Source organism: Scophthalmus maximus, chromosome 18 (genome assembly GCF_022379125.1).
Source record: "Scophthalmus maximus strain ysfricsl-2021 chromosome 18, ASM2237912v1, whole genome shotgun sequence".
Lineage (NCBI taxonomy): Eukaryota > Metazoa > Chordata > Actinopteri > Pleuronectiformes > Scophthalmidae > Scophthalmus > Scophthalmus maximus.
The window spans coordinates 14,100,121-14,122,294 of record NC_061532.1 but is presented as its reverse complement, the minus strand read 5'-3'; the positions used below and the strand labels follow the sequence as shown (position 1 = coordinate 14,122,294).

General features: G+C 39.7%; 1 protein-coding gene across 1 annotated transcript; it reads right to left on the bottom strand.

The window, feature by feature from the left end:
- Window positions 1-5,419: 5,419 nt before the first annotated feature.
- Window positions 5,420-20,810, bottom strand: apobb.1 (apolipoprotein Bb, tandem duplicate 1). The gene is made up of 29 exons (XM_035617338.2): window positions 20,597-20,810; window positions 20,294-20,326; window positions 20,021-20,133; window positions 19,779-19,924; window positions 19,546-19,693; window positions 19,204-19,356; window positions 18,859-18,983; window positions 18,686-18,771; window positions 18,143-18,587; window positions 17,929-18,043; window positions 17,538-17,684; window positions 17,234-17,445; window positions 16,899-17,094; window positions 16,630-16,809; window positions 16,325-16,528; window positions 16,039-16,206; window positions 15,742-15,947; window positions 15,397-15,579; window positions 15,180-15,310; window positions 14,878-15,088; window positions 14,617-14,789; window positions 14,283-14,443; window positions 14,076-14,185; window positions 13,606-13,979; window positions 7,352-13,378; window positions 7,147-7,258; window positions 7,034-7,057; window positions 6,746-6,932; window positions 5,420-6,649 (listed from the first exon to the last, which is right to left on the bottom strand). The coding sequence occupies exons 1-29, from the start codon at window positions 20,649-20,651 to the stop codon at window positions 5,651-5,653; spliced, it is 11,424 nt and encodes a 3,807-aa protein (XP_035473231.2). The 5' UTR covers window positions 20,652-20,810; the 3' UTR covers window positions 5,420-5,650.
- Window positions 20,811-22,174: the final 1,364 nt, after the last annotated feature.

The following is a 22,174-nucleotide window of genomic DNA, read 5'->3' as shown; positions in this document are numbered from 1 at the left end:
GGATTTCAACACAGGGGAGCTCAAGATAAGTTAATCATGCAGAGGAAGACAGTCTGACTTTATATACAAATTTGATATAAATAATAAATGAACAGCGCTCAATTACAGCAAATCAGACCTTTTGTGAATACAGTAAATACAATCAGTGCCAATCAAACCAGTTGGCAGAAAAACATTTATAAAATTTGTTCTACGGACTTCTGAGCTCGAGTTAAAGTTCAGTATCTGATCATTTGCTGTAACCTGAGCGTGGGGATCACTCAGCTAAAAACACATCAAATCAATACAGATCAATGGGTCACACGTGGTGTCATTGTATAGCTACAGTGGTCCTCAAAACCACTGTGGATGTAAAGCCTCTGACTAACAGACCTAAAACCATGAGACGAAAGCAAATGTAAGAAAAAAGTAAGTTGCTATGTTTCTCCCTGCACCTGAGGATGTTTCTTGTCTCTTGTTTAGTTTCTCTATGCTTCTCTCTTTATTTTTAAAGGTTTTCGGATTCTTGCATGTTATGGACCCTAACTCTGCCTATTCGGAAACTGTAAGAATATTTTGCAATACATCTTCTTTGCATCAAACCTACCAGCCATTCATGTCTGAATTTGGGTCTATCTTCTTTGTCCTATGTTGTTGGGTTAAGTAAGGAAAGGTACTTTTTACTTGAATTAGCACCCATAAGAGTGACCTTAGGCAGAGAATGTTTAAATTAAACAAATTTCACATAGAAGAACATAGACCATAATGCCTGATTGTGTCTCACCTGTAATCTGTTTGGACTGCTCAGGTTTTTTACAGGAGTACTTGGAACTAGACTCATCATTACTTTTGAAACACACAGCAAATCCAACTCACCTTTACAATTGCAGTTATACAGTGCTGTTGATGAAGTAGGTGTTATAGTTATTGGACTTGGTGAAAATCTGAGATGATGCTTCGACCAAAATCCAGAAAGTGGTTCAGAAAAAATAATTGGTCATATTTTAAAGTGCCAGGTGGAAATGGCTTAAATCTACTGACAAGTATCAATAAATAAACAAACAAACAGACAAACGAAACAAAAAAAGTAATGCTGCACGGGACCTTTGGCTTTTATACAGTTGACAGTTCATTACCTAACGGAGACTAATGCAGTTGGAAACAGTGATCGTGTAATAAATCTTCTGTTCAGTTTCTGTCAAAATTGTTTTATCGCTATGAATCTTCCTTGAAATGAATGCTTTGGAGAAAAAATTTGACACACCTGCTACACAGTACAGCTCAAAAACTTAACTTCACATTAGAGTATACAACTTACAAATATTTTGATGCCTGTATTAATTTTCCACAGTCCAATGTGAGGAATTCACTTTTTACTTCCCCAACCAATCCACAACAAGCCTCATATTTGTGAAACTGGAGCAAATGTTGCAGTTTTGCTTGGGAAACTGCTAAAACTATCAACCAATCATTAAAGAAAGATTCAAACTCCTGTCAATCGACTTATTGCGGCACCTTCTTGTTGGTAGGGTTAACAGCTAGTTTAAGGTGGACCGAATATCGCAGCTGAAGAGATGTGCTCATGTTTTACTACTGTATCTGGTGTACATTCACACTGCATTGTGTTTAAAAGCTACACAATAAATTACAGAAAGCTTTAACCTGAGAAAAACAATGATTACTTTGATCAGTTTAGAGAGCAAGAAGTGTCTCAGCTCTCTTTTAGCTAGCACTTAGCTGAGCTGTAAAGATGTTGTTGCCTTTGCCTCATAAATTATTGTTTTGAATTTGTGACTTTAGATCACTTGATTTTTAATTGTAAATTGTATGAATATCTGTATAACCTGTTTGCACTCATGCTATGTTGACAGTGGGAGATTAGGAGTAAGTTTTCTATTTCAATATAAAAAAAATAAATGAACCTTACATACGCTGTACCTAAGAGCCACAAAGACCTGATGGTCATCAACGATTAACTCTGTTCTTTATCCAAAAAAACGTACTATTGGTGTGATAAAGATTGAAACTTATACTTGTCTGTAAACTTTGTGGGTATGCTGACATGTGATTGAGAGACCTATATGGACAGAAAAGCGTGTGTGATGATCATGAAGAATTATATTTCCAAAGCAAGTGATGTAAGGCTGGATGTGAAGTAAGGTTAAGGGATGTCTACAGTGGTATGGTTCAATGCTTGTTTTGTTGTTCTTTTCCCTTGAGGTGTGGTCAAGTGACCTTTCTGGCTGTTTGCTGTTGTACAAAGGCAAGAAATGTGTATTTTCAATTACCAACAAACTACTAGAATTGAGATACAGTGCGACCAACCATGGACAAAGTGTTACGTAAATACGTTTATTTACAACCTAGAAGCAAACAGACATTGAAAATAAGCATTTCTTCAAAAATTATTATTTCATGAACATAAAAGAAAATACAAATAATTTGCTTAGAAAAAGGTTACAGTTACTAGGTACTGACTTGCTAGGGTCCCCACACTTTTGTATGCCGCAATTAAAGAAATTTAAAGAATTTATTTGAGTTTAATTTTTAATGTCTGTTTGCTGCATGCAGGGGTTGTATTTGTTTCTTTTCCACTTCCAAAATGATTATTGCTGTCATGTTCTCAGTAGATGTTTTCACAGCAGATTGTATCGACCCGTCGTGGGAAATGCACTGTCATTGATCAAATAAATAATAATAATAATTAAATAATTAAAAAACTCATTATTTTATTATTCCAGTTGTTGTGAGTGAATTCATCATGGTGCTAAAATGAATAACGAAATGTATATGTCAAGTGTTGCATATCAAGAGAATACTCAGGAGTGATCATTGCCATAGTGTTGACAAATATTAATTATGCATGTTGTTTGCAATAAAGCAATTGATAACATGAAAAAAGTAAGCAACGGACCCATATTCTGTATCTTGTTTGGTGTCAGAATTCATCATGCATGTTGAGGCTGTCTGTTTATTAGGGGTTCAATCTCTTGCATGACATTTCAAAAAAGAGTTGCTATGTCACTTTAGTAACATCACATTGTTTGATCACAATACATCTAGGAATAAAAAACAGCTTGACACTGTCTGAATAACAAAAAGTGGAAACTTTACTCGGGGACATTATCTCATGCGCTGGTATCTTCTACTATCTTCTGGAGCTCCTCGATAACATGTTCCAGTACTGTAAAGGAAAGACAGTCACGGATCAAAGGTTTCAGGTTTAATCAGTGGTTCAGCTGAACAAGGCTTGACTAGTTTTTTTTAAATATTTATTTGGACCATGTTGTAGGAATTCATAACTTGTTGCCGGCTTCAGGCAACAGAACCTCATGTGACCAAATAGTTAAGCACAAACCAACAACACCATCAGCTGTATGTACTGGAGATCCAGTTAGTTCTAGGTGATAGTAACAAGCTCGTTTTAAGTTAATTTGACTCTAAAATGAATCTGGAATACATCTTTTCGCCGGGGGTTGGTTTGAAAGTAGCTGATAGTCTTGGTTAAAGTCAAGTTATACAGAACAGAAAAAGTTGTACAGAACTAAATCTGTTAATTTAATTTCCTGTCTATTTTTGGACTGACTGATACACCAACATGTCCTGTCTGAAAAACAAATTGTCATTTAACAGCGGCATTATAATTTTTAAGGAAGAAGTTCTAGTGCTCCCCTCTGGTTGCTAGATGATGCTACATTTGTTCATTTGTTGGTTTGTTTATGTACCTGATATCCACAGATTTTACAACATTGAACCACAACATAAATATGCAGTATATTCTGCTTAGCACTCAAATTTTGGGGGGGAATTTTTGGGTATTTTATTTAAATGTCAGCCCCCGACTCATAATGGATAAAGCAGTATAGATAATGGATGGATGGATATTTCAGTTCTATTACTTCTCTGATGTGATATGTCTACAATGTCTCTCCTTTACTCACCAGTCTTGGATGTCATTTGTCAATCACAGAAATTTGACCTCATGAACAGAAACCATAGACAATGATGAGTTGGAAAAATACAGCTCATCTGATACCATCTGCTGAGCTCAATGCTGGACTTTTAAAGAATTACCCCAAGGTATGCAAAATTATTTTTTGAATGTCCACATTTAGATCAGTGTGGGTGAAAACACCCTTTCCAGTCAGGCTTAGGCCAGCATCTTCAGCGTTTATACACAAGGTAGGAGGACATGTCAGAATCTGACTGTATACAATGTACTGCTTTCCCCGTCTTTTCATTGGCTACAAAATAATCCCTGCACCTCTTTAATGACTCCCTGTTTTTAAACATTTCTAAGACATGCCAGGGCCACAAATCAAGCTCTAGCATGAGTCCAGTTGGGAAGATTACTCTTTTGCATGCTTCAGTCGTAGTTTAATTCTCATTCATCCTGTCTTCCCTCCTCTCACACATGCTCACTCTCAGGTTTCTGCTGTCATTTCCCTGGGCAATCAGCTGTCTATCAGCTTACTTAGCACTGCAACACACCTAGTCTATCATCTTGCTGCTGTCTTTTTACATATGATTTCTCTCTCTGCTATAGTTCTTTCATGCTGCTGTCATGTGCGCCCGCCTCCTCCCCATCACTGCCCAGTCTTCGCAGACTCATCAGATTCATCAGATTCATCACTTTTCTTCCGTCATCAGTCTTTACAAGTCATCAACCACGATCACCACCAGTGTCTGGACTCTGTGGGGGCATTTTTTCTGCTGCTGCTCAGGGCAGAGCCCTTGATTACAATATCTCACCATTCAGTCTTAGCGCCAAAGACGTTTAGATTTTGTCATCACATATCATCTGTTAAATGTGTAATAAAAACGGATTCTTCATTCACTTGTCCCTGCTGATTGAAATGTCTTCTGTAATTTTCTTTTCATGAAAGGTCCTACCCTTAGGAGTTTTTTAATTTTTTTTACCATATGAATTATCTTTGGTGCAAAGATGCTTTGCAGTGGTGGCTGCAAATTTAGCTTGAGGCAGTGCAAAATATGACTTTTGGGCCATTGCTAGTTCTATTTCTCGTCAGGCACCTAAACTTTGCAGAGATGTGAATGTGTTTTCTTTTGATCTGTTTGTGTTGTACACAAATGTTGCTGGTATAATCTCTTTTTTCATTCATCTTCTTTGAACTCGTTTTTTTTTTTTCTTTTTTTGTGGCATTTTGTTTAGGTGAAGTTTCATAAACCTCTATGCATATGCATAAGTGAAAACTCTCTGTAAAATCCTATTTTGTAAATTGACTGTGTATTGTGTTTGAGTTGTTGGCACTTGTAAATTCTCTGTTATTTGAAAAGTACCGGTTCAGTGATTCATGTAAACTGTGACACTGATATAGTTTATAGTTATAGTTTGAGTGAAGAGTTTCATCCATGTTAAGTTTCAATGTCATTTTCAAAAAAAACATTATGAAGTAGGAAATCAGACAATTACAAACAATTGCATTGTTATATTTTATTGAAGTTTTTCACTCTTTACTGGAATGTGAATTTCAGTTGAATGTGACATGTACACAATAAATCATCTAAATTAAAATTATACAACAGGTATTTTTGTTAAACCTATTGTTATAAATATGGTTAAAGAGTTAATTTCCCAAACTCCTTCCAAGCATGTGTTCTAAACAGATGGTAGTGTTTCATATGTACTTAGGCCTCTGTCTGGGAGGGTTCACATCTTTTGGAGGGAAAATGGAAGATCAAGCTCAAGCCTTCCTTCACTAATTTTAATATAGGCTTGAGTCTCCTCTGAAGCCTGCTGCAGGAAACCATAAACAGTGTTATTGAACTGGTCCACAGCATTAATGAGCATGTTCATTTTGTCCTCAAGTATATTTTGGATCCCCTCCATACTTATTGAATAAATATACTCAATAACATCCATCATGGATGTGAAAATGTTACGATAGAGGACATTAATATTGATGAACACTGCATCTAAATAGTCAGACTTGATGGAGTCAACAAACTCCTGAGATTTCTCAACAATGGCCTTCAGGGTCTCACCAATCTTCACCAGCATTGTGTCAAGACTCTCCATATTTTTCACAAAGTCCACCAGTTCATCGAATACATTCCTGGAAGTTGTTTTGATCTGATCCAAGATCTGACCACAAGTAATTGCATCACCAAGTGGCATTCGTAGTTTAATATTGCTGATCTTCTCAATAAAGGTGTCATAGTAGGCTTCCATATTTTCATAGATAGTACGAACGGTTGAATCTAGCATAGCAGAAATGCTTGTGGTCAGTTTCTTCAGGACCTCTGGGAGAGTGGTCATCTCATCAGATCCAGGCACTTTGAACTGGGTCTCCTTCAAGACCTTGACAACAGCATCCAGGAAGACCTGGAAAGTCCTCTGGTACTCTACAATGATGTTCCTGAAGAAGATTGACACTTGGCTCATTTGATTGTCATAGTTGATAGCAGCATTATAGGCCTCTTGGATTCGCTTGAGAACAGAGTCCTTGAACTCCCCCATATTCATTGTGATCTGGGACTTGTCAGCAAACATTGTGAATGCAGAGATGATGGAAGGGAGTTTCATCTTGAGCTCAGAGAGCATTAATTTTGGTGCCTCCATGTTGTAGGCAATCTGTAGGTTAATCTTATCAGCATCCTTAGAAGATGATTTGATGACCAAGATGTCAACATCAACCTCTGGGGCAGACTGTTGAACAGACAACCACATATTAATTTAAATATTTATTTGATTTGGTATTTCATTTTCCATTGTTTAAAAAAATGAAATTTTAATGATACTCACAGGATAACGACCATAGACTCTTGCATTCATCTGAGATGGGACTCTGCCATTGAGCTGAAGGCCCATGAATCCAGTTGACGGGGTTGATACTGAGGCACTGATACCATCTCTGCGAGCAGCATAACGGAGGTTCGCATCAGTGAATGTAGGACTGGTGATGTCTACATTCAGGGTGTGGCGAGAGACACTAAAAGAGAAACATAGCATGTCAAATGAAAATCCTGACAATCTGACATTAACTTAATGGTAAAGATGAAAATCAGAACAAATAGGAGACTTATTATTTACCTGTCATCCGCCTGGCGCTTTCTCCTAAAATATGAAGAACATTTGTTTATTATTATATTCTTGTGAAGCAGTTTTTTAAAATTCTGTGTATTTTAAACAACACTGCATCGTACCTTAAGGCCTGGGTAATTACATGATTGACATCCATGTTCAGGTCACTATGTGTCAGAACAGCCTTGCTAATCATGTTCAGAGCTTCATTCTCAAAGGTTGCAATACTGGACGCTGTTGAAAAATGTTGTTTTCACAAGATTTAGTGTTTATCAATGCTTGTCACACAAAAAAGATAAATATATTTGGGCAATTTCATCAACTCACCATCCAGGTCATATTCCAAAAATACAATCACAGAGGTGGCAGAGGACTTCAGGGTGACTTTGAAGACAGGAGCATTGCCTTCAACCTCTACTACCAGGTTTGTGCTGTACAGCGGGCTCATAAACTTTGTGTTTGTTGAGATCTTCTGCTGGGCAAGTGTCACTTGAGCAACAGCTTTCTCAAAGATCATCAGTTGACCCAGACTGCTGGGTTGAGAGATATCAATCTCAATATCAGAAGTCAGAGTAGACATCGGTACAAAGTCAATGGTTGCTTGGACGATGTGCTTCCCTTTGGTGTTGAAATTGAACAGGTTTGCCTCATTGTTGCCAGTATACTTCAGTACTGCATACACACGGCTCAGGGAGGCTTCAACAGCAAGATTTTCATTTACATCCAGGCCAATGAGTTTATTGGTGCCATAGTTGAGTTTGGCATCAGCAATAATCTTGGAGGTGGAGCGTAGACCATCATTATTAAGGTACAGATTAACCTCATTATCAAGGACTCCTACAACGAGATAATCCTCAAGAACTGTGCCATCCATGTTTGCTCTGGTGGAAGACTCCATGGAAATATATTCAAAGGTTCCATCCAGCTTCAGATTTTGTTCAGCCTCGGCCTTTCCAACAGCCTTGATCATGGGGATGTCGAAATCAGCCTTCATCCTGAAGGTGGAGACTGCATTTGCTTTGGTTTTGGTGTCTGCAGCCAGATTTTGGTTTGCGTCCAGGTTGAGTATAGGCAGGGAAATCTTTGCAACAGTAGCCACAGAGACTGCAGGTTCAAAAGTCTCAGTATTCATAGTGATAGAGCTGTCATGAGTACCTTCAATATGACGATTTTCAAGGGATAAGGAGTTGGCCAACTTGATTCCTCTCTTGGTGGTCAGACTGGTGGTGCCATCAAGTTTGGCTTGTAGAGCCTCAAACACAGAGATTGTGGTAGCTCCCAGACGGAAAACAAGATCATCTTCAGCATACAGTCCAGCATTGACATTCAGATTGATGATACCAGACTTGAAGGACAGTTCTGTTATCAGGTTACCCAGACTGGGAATCTGGATCAGACCCATCATATCAACTAGTGGGGAATTTTGCCTTTTCTGGTAAACAATCTTGGCATCTACATTAATAGTCTGCTCAGTGGTAGTCAAAATGTTCTCTAAACCAGTCTGCTCGTACAAGTTGAGATCACTGATAGCTGGAGTGCGGAAGTCAACAAAAGGCAGATCTAGCTCAGGAATGCTGATGGGGGAGGTCAGGAAGTCAAGATTGGCCTCACCTTCTGTGGCAACAAAGATGCCAGCTTCCTTTTCATCATTGTTGAGAGTGAAGTTGTAAAACATTTTGTACTGATTAATGCGAGCCAGAGCTACTGTGTTCATCTGTTGGCTGTCAAGTTTGAATGTAGCTGAGTAGTCATTCTGCAGATCTATCTTAGCTGTCAGAATTTCAAAAATGTTGACCTTGGCATTTCCTTTGTTTTGGAATTCAAAGACTAACTCAAAAGGATGAGCTCCAAAGGTGACTCCATTGGACAGGACACCACTGACTGCGCCAACCAGTTCTGTGTCATGGTTTGCTTTCAGCTCAACCTTCATATCGTAAAGGTTGGCATATCCAGATGCCACAAGAAGACTGTTCTTAATGAAAGGTGCCTCTGCTTCATTGCGGACATTGAACTTGAAGGAGGTAAGGGTGCCAATTTCAGCAGCAATTTGTTGTTTCATCTTGTAGATGGCAGAGTCTGTGTCCCCAGAGAAAGTTAAAGTGATGATATTGGGAGTAAGTGACAATTTAAAGTTGCTGTTGTGTTTGCCATCAGCAGCATTAACTTTGCCAGTGCCTGAATTGTCAACTGTTAGACTGAGAGTGAGACCGTTTTGGCGAGCAATGGATTTCTGGATTACAGTGGCTTCACTTATCACATTGAAAATTGGGAAGTTCAGTGCATGAGTATACGTTGTATCGAGAGAGGCAGACATTCCTTTTTCCATAGCAATAAATGCTGTGTTCATAAATTCAGCAGTGTAAGGTGTAGTGGCAACCTTAACTGTAGTCTTGGCTTGGGCCTGGCCTGAAAGGCCATAGAGTGATACAGATGCCAGATGTTCAACTCCAAGAGCAAGATGGTTGAATTTCAGAGTCTCAGCTATGACAACACGACTCATTTTTGGGATTGCAATCTGGGCAGTAGAGTCAAGTTTGAAATTAAGAATTTCAAAACTTGGAGATGTGGCCTGGGAGGTGATGAATCCAGAGAACTGAGGTGACATTGGAGTCTCAGTGGAGTTCTGGAACTCAGCAGAAGTCTTGATGGTGTAGATAGGAGTGATAAATTTGATCTCACCATAGATTTTACCAAAGCATGGGACCATAATCTCACTGGGAATGGTTGGCAGCTTGATCTCAGGAACCTGAAGGGACTTGACAAGTTTTTCTACAGGAACTTGTGGGATGGGAGGAAATGACATCTCAGGAAGAGTGATTTCTGGTAAAGTTAGTTCAGGCATGAACGGGAGGTAGCTCATTGTCAGATCCCCAAAGAAAGCATCCACATCAGGGATTTTGATGTCAAAGTTTACAATCATATCAATAAGTTCAATGATTCTCTGTTTGATGTCATCAAGAGAAATCTTGGTGGCCTTTACGTTTTGGAAGCCCAGGATGATGAATTCAGGTATGTCCATTTCTGTTGGGATTTCAAACTGTTCAAGCTTCTCCATGCTGAACACCATGGAAGGCACAACAAGATCAGTGAGAGGAACAGTGAAGGATGGTGTGACCATCTCAGCCTTTTTCAGTTCTGTGATTAGGCCATCAATGATCTGCTGAATCTCGATGATGAATTTTTGCTCAGGTGCCACCCTTTTAATCACCTCAAACATGTTGAAGAATATATCAGTGATCAAGGTTATGACCGTTGTGTAGTACTCCTTCACAGAGTCCAAATAAGAGGCAATCTCTGCTTTGACGTCCAGATTCATAATTGTCTCTTTGACAAATTCAGCACATCTCTTAAGGTTATCCAGCACAAGCTCATCAATGGTATCCTTGACTGATTTAATCATCTCTGCAATTTTGATTTCTCTCAGGCGTTCCATTAAGCCCGTGACAGAGGACAATGCAAGATTGACAAAATCTCTTGTTGTTGCAAGTTTCTGAGGGATTTCAAGAGTTGTAATTAGCTCATTCAGGTAAGCGGTGTACTGAGCAATAATTTGATTGGCAGAATCCACAAAGTCATTGTAATTCAATGAGTTCAGCTTTTGCACGATAGTTTCAATATAAATATTTAGCTGTTGAATCATATCTTTGACCTCAGTTGATTTCAAGTAGTTGATAGCATCCTGGAAGATTTGCATGAATTTGGTAGGTATGTCTGCATCCTTCACCATTTTGACAACAGCTCTGGTGGTTTCCTCAATTCTGAACTGCTTGATCAGCTCCACAGCCTTTTCCAAGATAGCTTGAAGCTTTTTGTCAGCCTCAAACTTTACAGCCAACTCTCTCATCTTGGTATAGAAAGTGTTGATCTTACCCACGATGTCAAGGTCTAGGATCGTTTTCCGAATATAATCTGTTATATCGCTGAGAATCTCAGTAGGAATCTGACTAACAAGTTTCTCAATGTCAGCCTTGAAGTTGATATTTGAAATGTACGACTTCACTTTTGCAATACATTTCTGAAGGTCAAAGGTCTCAATTATTTGTTTAATATATCCCATTATTGTCTGTAGGTTAGCCTTGATTTCATACTTAGCATCAATGTCATGCAGGATGGCGATGCTGCTGCCCTTCACTTTTTCCAAGTCAATCTGCTGGACCATCTCCATTATGGTGTCAATCACATACACAACCATAGCCTTGATGTCATATTCTTCATTAAAGGCATTCAGCTGTTCCTGGATATTCTGAATGAGGGTTTCAGGGAAGTTACCACTGATAATCTCCTTCATCATACCAGCAAAGTGCTGGATGTAAACTGTGAGATTGGCCAGCAGTTTTTCAAAAGTAACCTTCATGTTTCGCATACAGGCCTCCACATCCTCCATGGAAATTGCATATTCTTGGGTAAAATCACTGAAATACTGCTTTAGTTGATTTGCCTTGCCTTCTATATTCAGTTGAGAAACAATGTCACTCACATACTGGGGAAGAGCCTCAAGTTTAGCCCTTATCTCCTCATTGTTGATGTAGTCTTGCACTGCCTCAGCAATATACACAACAAAGCCCTTGACACTTTCCAAGAAGACAGGCAGATTGTTAAATAGAGGGATCTGAATGATATGACTGTCCGTGTTCTTGTCATACTTGAGGAAGCCAGAGATGGCAAATTCCTGGTTGTCTAGGGAGTCTATGTTGAGGAAGTTTGTGAGAATGGTACCAGAAACCTCAATTCCAGTTCTCTCAGCAGTATTGTAAACACTCATGTCTTGATTGAAGACATGCTCATTCATTTTAGATTTCATTCTTAAACTTGTCGTCTGCTCTTGGGGTGACAGAACAGTAACCATGTTGTTGTCAAATGTGGTCTCAAAGGATAAACCGCTATCTAGCCGTTGGGTTACTGAAGCTCTGCATTCATGTGAGCTAGCAAAAGCCAGGGGTTGAGCTTTAAGGAGGACCTTCCCATAGAGCTGGGCACTGTGCTTTCCATACAGGTCCATGTCTCCATCACCATTAAAGATGGCATCAAGGTTGAAATCAAAAGGAACAATGCTGCAGCGAATGGTGTGATCAAAGCGCATTGGCTGTGAGTTGAAACGGGCATCATTGGAGATCCTGGCAGCAAGGCCGACAACTTCAAGATCAGTATTTTGTTTAATGTGAGTTCCAAAGATTTTTCCAGTGGCGCTGGACTTTGCAAGAGCAGTCATATCAGCATAATTTACCTGATAGGTGTGCTTGATTTCTTCCTCACCATAGGTGGCTGTCATGCTTCCAGTCAAGTCCATCTTGTACAACTCTGCCTGCAGCTGAGCCTCATTAACAAATTTGGCAGCCAGAACATTCAGGTTGTTATTAAGATTTGCAGAGGCAGTGTATGGTTTCAGGTTGATGATGATATCATGAGTGTAAGAGGCGTACTCACTTACTGTAGCTTCAGCCTTTGAGTTGAAGTCAAGGCTAGAAAGAGTAATGGTGAGAGTGTTGTCATTGTCAACTTTGATGTCACGCATTGCAGCCTTGTTGGTAATAGATAAAGAAGCGCTGGAAGCATCAAGCCCTGCATTGAAGGTGTTTTCTAGGGACAGGGGGCTCTGAAGGGTGGTTGTTCCACTTGTTGTCAAACCGTCCTTGTTCATCTTCAGAGTAGCCTTGTGAATAGCCTCATTTTCAAGTAGTTTCAAGGAGGCATCACTGTTTACAGCCAGACCATTGACATCAAGAGTGGCAGTCAGCAGAGAGTAAACACGATTTTCAGTGTGGTCTGCGTTTGTCTCCATCCTAATGACGACTTCTCCGGCACCAGCAGAGGCTTCAGCCTGATTGCGGATCTTCATGCCAAGAGCAAGGGCATTTGCATCACATTTCAGTGACAGCTTGCTGTCTTTGAAGGAAAGCTCACCAACATGTGTGAAGATGTTTTCAAAGGCATTGGAGTTAAAGACAACAGAGAATTCACCATTGGCAAGGGATGCTGTCATTGTGTTCTTGGCGTTGACAATTGTGGAGTCCAACTGGACAGTAGAATCAAGCTTTGCCTCTGGCCTGAATGGGAAGATTGTGAATGACTGCGTGGAAATGGTTTTGCCGTACATGGGTCCTGCCTTGAACATTCCCTCAAAGTTGCTGTCAGCAGAGATTTCTTCAGTGTTGAATCCAGCCATGCCTGTGTGCTTTAGTTCCAAATTGAGACCAAATGGACTTGTGGCTTCAATCTTGCTGCTTGATCTCAAATAGATTTTGTCGGTGAAGGTCGCATCTTCAGTGATACTAACACTGGCTTCAATGAATTTATGGATCAAAGAGCTTTTCAAGTGGGCCTCTAAGGAATCAGTTGTCACCAACTTTCCTGAACCTAGATAAAACACAGAAGAAGAAAATATGTTTAGTGTGATTCATTTGCTCATATACATTATACCAAATTTGCATAATTCACTAGATTTGTGTATCAGAGATCACTTGTACTCAAAACTCTTCCAACAAGAGTGAACAACACATCACTTTAACTGTAAATTATGAATAATGTGGATGTAAAGATGGATTAAGGATTTAACAAATCGATTAAAATTTACTCTGAAATACCTTCAATCTGTATCGACAGGATGTCAATTGGGGAGGTTCCTTTCACATCAAACTTTGCAGAGTAGCTTGGTGTATCTACAACATCTTTGCCAGCAGTAATTGAGGCCTCTGCGTCGTACAAGTTGCTTCTCATCAGAGTTGAAACCTCAGCTTTGCCAAAAAGAGGAATAGACAGAGTAAGACTCTCAGGCACAACCAGCTCTGGGAGGGGGATCTCCATGGAGACGATCTCCAGGCCAAATTGGGGCAAAGACACGCTAGGTGTGGTCAAAACTGGTGGGAAGTTAAGCTCCCCTGTTGACTTTCCTCCGAGAGGGAGAGGGATAGAAATGGTGAAGCGCTCATTGTTGAAGTAGTAAACAGCCTTCGCCTCACTGTTAAAAAGACAAAAGTAAAATTCCTTACATTTTGAAAAAAACAAAACAAACATATACAAGATATACATTTACCATGAGATTTGTCACACTTACGTATTCATGAACAATGTGTCTGGCAGGGAAATTACAGGCATATCAGGTACTCTGAAATCCTGGATGTAAGGGATGTCAGCACCATATTTGTCCATGTAGTTGTTTGCTGCCTAAAAAAAGACAAGAAGTTTTTTATGCATGCTACACTTTTACTTAATCCTTCTTTTTTTTTGATAAGAAAACCTGAATAGTTTTCAAGAATCATACCTCTACAAAATTCTTGAAGATGTGACGGACTCTCATGTCTGTCTGTCCCACCTGTGTGTCAAGCAGTTGGTTGCCATACTTCTCAAACAAATCAGCATTTGGCAAGATGGTGGTCTCAGTGTTCACATCTGACTTGAATGCAACCTCAACCTTGCTGGCATCTGCAAAAGTATAGATCAATTAGATTTACCTACTTTAAACTGGGATCTCATGTCACTTGTTGATACGTTTCGGATGCGACTCAGGTTTGTATGAATCTGTCTGAGAAGTAACTATCAGATTCAGTATTTTTCAGTAATCTATAAAAAAAATGGGTAGATGGAAAATACATTACCATATTTCATTGCGATTTTCTGCTCTGAGGTGGCGTCCATGAACTTGATTTCACTCTTAAGCTCCATTTCAATTTCTTCGTCACGCTTCATGTTAGCTGTGACAGTGGCATCAGTATTGATTGAGGGCACAAGAAGCTGGACTTGCAGCATACCTTCCTTCATGGCCTTCAAACTTAAAAAATTACCAGTTAGTCAGTGTCATTTTAATGAAAAGGGTGATATTGATGTTATTTCATGAGGATTTGTCATTTATTTCTTACTTGGCACGGCCAACCAGGGAGAGCTGAGGGATGTTCTTGTTTACAAAGTCCAGAGAGATTGAGTGAGTTCCTTTGCCCTTGGTGTTTCCATCAATAACGCCCAGCCTGAGTCCAGCCTCTACATCGTAGTCAGGGATCTGTAGGTCAGCTGTGATGACATTCTTCCGTCTGTTGTACTTCATTAATGCTCTTGCTTCAGTGGCGTCTGCACCTGTTGTTCGGGAACCAATAGAGTAGTATTACCTCTTGGGCCACTTCAACCATCTAAAATTACCATAATGTCCATGTGTATTGAACATTACCTTCAGCCCTCAGAATCAACTTCACAGAATCAACTTTCTGCCTGCCCTCTTCTCCCTCCCTGAGGAGCTCGTAGGCAAGAGTGGCTGTGTACTCAGTAACTTCACCAGTAGGGTGGAGCTCCACAGCAAATCTATTGAGGTGAATTTAATAAGTCTTAGTTACACAAGTTCATTTCAGACACAATTACTTGTAGGAAGAATAGCAAATCTTGCTTACTTGCTGTCTCCAGTGAAGGGGAAGTAGGGGGCTGTCTCTTGAGAGAAAGCATCAGTGTACTGCAAAGCTGTGCAATATTTCATTCCAGCAAAGAAGGGAGTGCACTCATTAACATCAACCTTGTCCATAACCATGGGGGGGATTGTCTTCACCTCAGATCCAGTCACTGCCACCAGAGTGTTTCTAAAATTTAAATGCAGGAAAATTCAATCTTTCAATGTTCCCATAATCAAATATGATTGTTCACCTTCTATTTCTGGTTTGCAAGGCTAACAGCTGCATTACAACCAGTAGTGCAAAGAAACTTCTGCTTTCATAATATCTGAAAGGTCTATGTAGGCTTACGTCATTTTGATCAGCTTTGTGGGACTCATTGGTGCAGGGATGGTCAGTTTGACTAAGTCACGTCCCATGGAGATCTTAGCACTGAGCCCACTCTCATGGAAAATGTTGGTGTGCATCTCTAATCCAGAGTTGACAAATTCAGGGATGTGGCAGCCAACTTGAGTTACAAACTCAATGCCAGCGGAGGGCATGACGGTAACTTCGCTCTGGAAACATTGAAGGAACATGAACAGTTCTGTTGATGCTGTGTGGTACAAAAGTTATAGGTACGATTTAAGCATATTTATGGATAATTACCATGTCACGAGCCATCTTAAGTCCACCCTTGATACCAGGGGTGAAAGTACCAGACAGTGCAATCCTCAGAGGCACGCCAGTTAGAGTAGGCAGGAAGAATTCATTATCCATGAAGATGTAGTGGGCAAAGATTGTATTGTCCGCCTTAGTCATCAAAGCCTTCATTAGCTGTTTTGAATAAAAATGCACATGGGTCATATAAATCATGAACAAGGAATTTCTAGATATATTGACTGTTCAATTATCAGCTACCCTCTTTTAAGAATAACTGGAAACATTTCCATACATCACTTGGGAACATCTTCAACATGCTGTCAATCATCATGGCAGCAGAGTAGGCCATCTCCTCCATTTCATTGGTCTTCATATATCCCAACTCATTTCCCAGAAGTCTCAGATAAACCATCGCCTCAGGAGACTGTGCACTCTTCAGTTCTGTCACCAGCTTGTTGAGGTTGCGTCCAATCTCCCTCATCAAGTTTTGGGTGGCCTGTACATATAAGTGCCCATAATGTATTACTAAATGAATCACTGTTTAGTCTCAGAATTACATTTACTTATACTTATAATACAATAAACATCTTTGAATACCTGTCTCTTCATCCTGTCCTTCTTCAGAGCAGGCAGCATGGTCTGCATAATCTCATTGAGTCTTAATGGCATGTTGTCAGAGACAAAGTACATTGTCTTCAGGGCAGTGTCAGGGAAGAATCCGTTCTCTCCAAACAAGGCTTCAACAGTTGGCTCAAACCCTTTGCCCTCCATACCAATCTGTAAAGATGTTAAGATGGAAAAAATTAATAACACCTACTACCACAAGTTGACACAACTCAATATTCCAAATGACTCAAAATTTTTACCTCCATCATGTCAATTTCATAGCCAAAGGCCTTGAGAGTCATTTCAAGCATGACTTCCTTAGGCAGATAGCTGCTACCCTCAAAGATCATGTTGCCCTCCACAGATCCGATCTTGTAATTGCGAGAGAACTTGGTGGGGTCCATTATGGGCCCAACCTCATTACCCTGCAGGGCATCAAGAATCTTCTGTCTCAGTCTGTGGGGAAGAAAAATTAATGCGACAGTGAAACCACTGGTGCTGATCAAATCAGGAGCCCTATTCATCACTTGCTTATTAGGTGAAACAACAAGTTAAAAAATATATAAACATGAAGCTGCAACTGCTTTTTGCTTACTCTTGGGTCTCAGGCTCAGTTGAGGACAAAATGTTGGTGATGTGGGAGACAACAAAGCTCTTGACTTGTTTGTCCTGCTCAATGGGCAAGGCATCAGCCAGCTGGACCAGTTCACTGGGCTGGGGGTTCTTCATAAGTACCAAATATGCAGCGACACGCTTTTGCATGGGGCTGGCACTGTCCAAAAGCACCTGCATGAGAATCTCTCTGCCCTGTGACCAAAACAGAGCAAAACAGTTAATATCAGTAATTTTAAAATAATTATTTTAATGAGCTGTCTGACCAATTCATTAACTTGACTTGCCTCCTCAGGGACGGGAATCAGCCTGAACACTTGGATGGCAGCCTGCTGCACAGCCAGGGAAGCTGCAGGTTGGTTGATGCACTGCATCACAGCGGCTCTTAGTGCAGGACTAGCAGGAGACATAGCTGGAGCCATATTTCCAATAACCTAGAATTAAAAGTTAAGTTATCATTGTCCTCGTAGGATGATATTCAAATTTAGATATTCTTTGGGAGGTCATCTGGGGGAGCTTTTTTTTTTTTCACTGGCAGTTAAAAATCCACTTCCATAAACAATCCAATTCATGTACAGTGAAACCAAGTGTGTATATGTATAAAATAAATATGTTTAAAAATAGACAAACCAGAAAAAAGGAACATTAACCTTTCAAACAATTGGGTGAGACACTTACCCTCAACAACATGAAAGTGTTGTCCTTGTCACCAGAGCAGTCACCCAACTGAGCAGCCATGAACTCAGCAACAGAGTAAATCTCAGGGGTCAGTTTTCCTTCAGCTTTGTAAAACCTGTTAAAGAGAAATTGAAAAGAAAAACATTTAAAGACTTATTATAAAATATTATTCAACTATCCTTCAATGTGACAAAGTGTGGTTAACGTCACTCACCTCTTGACAACATTGCTCAGGGCATACATGATGGGTTTGCTGGTCTTGTATTTTGCCATCTCGAGCATGTCGTTGATCAGGAGGTCAGACGGATTGGACATGAGTCCCAAAGCAAACACAGCGGCATCAACCTCGACTGAAGAGCTATCTAAGGTCCTGAGGATCTGCATGATTGCGCTGCTGCACTCAGGAGTTCCACACTGGGCCAGAACCTGGTAGGTCAGGACACGGGACACGGCAATAGCCTCAGGAATGGCGGGAGTGAGGGTCTCAGCCTTCATTCCACGGACCATAGTGACAAGCTTGTGGAAGAGGTGTGCCCTCCTCTCACCCTCGGTCTCGGGCAGATTGGCCAGTTCTCTCAGCAGGTTCAGACCTGCATCTTTATCCTGGACAACACTCTTGTCCTCCACAGTCTCCATGTGAAGACCCTTGACAATGTCACCTGTGATACACAAGTAATGTGGTTATAATAAGATACCTTTTAAACAATTCTAAAACAATCATAAATCCAAATAATACACATGAAACAAAGGAGCTTACTGCGGTCGAAGACTCTGTCGTTGTGAGGAGAAACCTGAACCAAAGTCAGCTCTTGCTTTCCAACATTGGTTACTCCATATTCGCCCCTTTAGGAAGTAAAAACATGGGGTTAAAAATATTGCACAACTCTTACCACTACGTATCTTGAGTCAAGTCTAAACTGCTTGACTTACTTGTGTGAGAAGGGGATGAGGATGTGGTTCTCAGTGCAGGACCCAGAGGTCATGTGTTTCTTCTCATTGTCGAACTTGTAGTTGCAGGTCTGGGAGCTTCTGACCAGCTGAGCAAGAGGATAGTGCTGAAAGACAAAGTCTTATGTTAGAATTGTGGAAGATTTCTAGAGTAAATTGTTCTTGTAATTTACCGTAATTTACTCAAGTTACACAGCTCTCTCAAGCATTGTATCCCCCATGTGTGTTATTTGATTTGAGACCACAGCACATGTGGCTAAGGTGAAGGTTAACCTTAAGCATTTTTTTAGTTTTAAACAACTCTGATGATGTTATGTTGCCTCTTACCATGCCAGAGAAAAGTGCCAGGGGGCTGGTGTTGTCTTTCATTGGGACAAATTTGTCGCATCTGGACAGATCCCTGTTCAGCGTGATGTCAGTTGCAATTTCCTCTCTAGCGTTGACAGTGTAATAGGTCTTGCAGTTGCCGTGGATAGTGGGCTAAAATGAAGATATAAAAGAGGATTAGAGGAAAAATATGAGTATAATTTATTAAAGACAGCTTTTAAATAACAACACATTTTAAATAAATACCATAAAGTTTGACTAACTTGGTATTAAACAGTAGTATCAAATATTTGTCATGATGCCTTGGGTATTTCTCAGCATTTTCTTAGTAAATCAATTTACCATGTTCTTGTTCTTGTCTTCTTCTACCAGAGGAACGGCCAGGGCAGAGATGATACCCCTCTTGACGTTCAAGATAGTTGTTGTCTCACCATCCTCAGGGTACAGTTTCACATCGTAGACACCCTCAACCACAACCTTCAGAGGATACCTAAAGAAAATGTCGGGTATTTAGAGTTGTGCAAAAGTACCAAATTGGTGATTTAATTTCAAAGTATTTTAATGAAGTTACATACTTCTCCATTTCAGCAGCAAAGGCGTCAGAGCTGGGTGTAGGTCCGAACACAGGGTTGCCCTCTGCGTCCATGTTGACTACCTCACTCAGGCTACAGCCAGTGGTGCGGACGATGTAACTGCAAGTCTGAGGCACTTCGATTTGAACCTGTGAGAGAAGGTAAATGTTTTTTTCTCTCTCACTGTTTTGGAAAAAACAAAACAAATGCATGACTGGGAATTATTGTGAAGGTGTTTCTCGCACCATGCAAGAGGCCTTGGGTCCGTTCTTGAGCTGTGAAGCTCCGTTGATGGCATTCAGAGATTCAGCCTCATACTGGTATTCATACGTGTGCAGGGTCTTGTACCTTTTGGCCACTAGAGAGGCCAATCAACAATTACAATGGAGAAGAGGTTTTGAATGTAAAAACAACCTATTTACCCCCATTAAATTATTGTACATGTAAAGACTGGATGTCAACACAAAAATCAACCTAGTTCAAATTTTGATCACAGCAAGCAGTGTTGTGTAACTTACACAGGCAGGATGGCTGATCTTCATCTTGGGCAACTGTTCAGATAAAAGTCAGACAATTTGGGATTTTAGTCATCTTAATGCAAAAGAAACCCCCTGTATTTAAACTTAAAATAAATGTTCATAGCAAAAATACCTATGGGTAAAAAATAATTTACAAATGTGTTATTTAGAAAAAAAAGTATACTTTTAAAGGTTTATTGAAAAAAGAACTCTGCAATGCAACTCATAATTTAATTTGATTCAATAATCAATAGCAAAACATTGGGATAAACTTTTTAAAAATGGTTTCAAAGAACTACTCACAAGCCAAAGCAGATGTACTAAGGAGCAGCAAAAGGCAGAGCTTTGAGTCCCCCATGATGGGTTCGTTGAAGCTCTCTCCCTTGGGTCTTGCGAGTACTCAGATGAGACTGATTTCTCAGCTTCAGCGCAGGGCTTTTATACCCACAGCTGGGCTCTTTCAAAAGACAGGGAGGCACAGACAGCGGTTTGATCGCTCAAAGTCCACCCCACCCTCCTGTGTGGAGGGACAAAGGGAAAAGGTTTGACAGGATATTCATATCTCAAAGCACAGGCTTACAAAACCAATCATTTTTGGTAAATATTTAAAATAATTTTTTGCATTTTATGGATGTTTAGATGCATATAGGACTTTGGATAAATAGTTCAATTAATTAAAGCACATTAAAGGTTAGTCTTATCAGATACCAGTGGTTTTATGATACTTCATTATTTCTAATATAATTCAGATCTTCATGAATAGCAGTTAAATAGTCGGAAATCACTGCTCACAATGATTTTATCTCAGTATATAAGACCGTTTCTTATTATTATTGTTTATTCTTGTTCTTGTTCATCTATAAAGAGTTGCATTTGCAGTTGGTTAAATGAGGCATCTTATTTAGATGAGAATGATCCTATTTACTGTGATTTACTCATCTGACAAAGTGACAGACTTTGAGCTTGTGTTGACTTTAAAAAATCGGGTAAAAGAGTTTCACTGCACGTCAATCAAAAAGTCAATCAATGAAGTTTGGATTTGGATTAGGTCACTGATAGACGCTGATTAGTGAACACTGAGTGATCAAGGTGTGCTCCAAATACAAAGTCCCTCTATTTGTGAAAAGGACAATAAACTTATCAGCTGCTTTATCCGTTGATAATATCAACACCCCTACCCCAATAAAAAGGAAAAAATAAAACAAAAACGACATCTTAAGGAAAATTTCCTTGGTTATGTAAATGCTGGATGTGCCCTTTGATGTTGGTTTAGTTATTTTATTTACTGGTCTATTTAACAGGCACATTCCACATTAATACTTTTCACTGTGATGAGAGTTAGCCTGTTTTCATCTGCAGTTACAGTTGTGGTCAATTCGACATTAATTTAATGATTTGCATTTATCAAAATATAACTATGCACATTAGGGCTATATTCAGAATTTGAAATGGCAATGTGTTAAATATTTACAGTTGAAATAATCATAGTACTTACAGTATAGTACTTTGTAATAGAGTTAGACGCTTGTTGTTCTGCTTCCACTGCCACAAGCCGAAATGAAAACAGTGAAAATATTTACCAAACTTTGACATGGTTTTCATAATGAACTTTGATCTAAAACGATTAAAACTGGGACTGCAGTCTAGTTTGGGGCCAGTGCAGCGCATTCAATAAATAAACAATGACAACTGCGCATTGGTTGAAGTTTTTCTTTTACTTTAAGGATTTAGTCTTAACATACTTCATTGACTGTGCAATGTTTGAGAGCACATGCAGTTTTCAAAAATTACTTCATACAACTTTTTTTTTTGTTCTTTTGTAAAGCGATAACGTTACTACTTCTGTACGTTGTGTAATACCCTGTTGCAATATATCCCCAT

Coding starts and splice junctions, on each gene's coding strand:
- apobb.1 (XM_035617338.2), bottom strand. CDS start 20,651: ATGGGGGACTCAAAGCTCTGCCTTTTGCTGCTCCTTAGTACATCTGCT. Junction 20,134..20,293: donor AGATCAGCCATCCTGCCTGT/GTAAGTTACACA, acceptor TGGCCTCTCTAG/TGGCCAAAAGGTACAAGACC. Junction 15,948..16,038: donor TTAAGATGGCTCGTGACATG/GTAATTATCCAT, acceptor CAATGTTTCCAG/AGCGAAGTTACCGTCATGCC.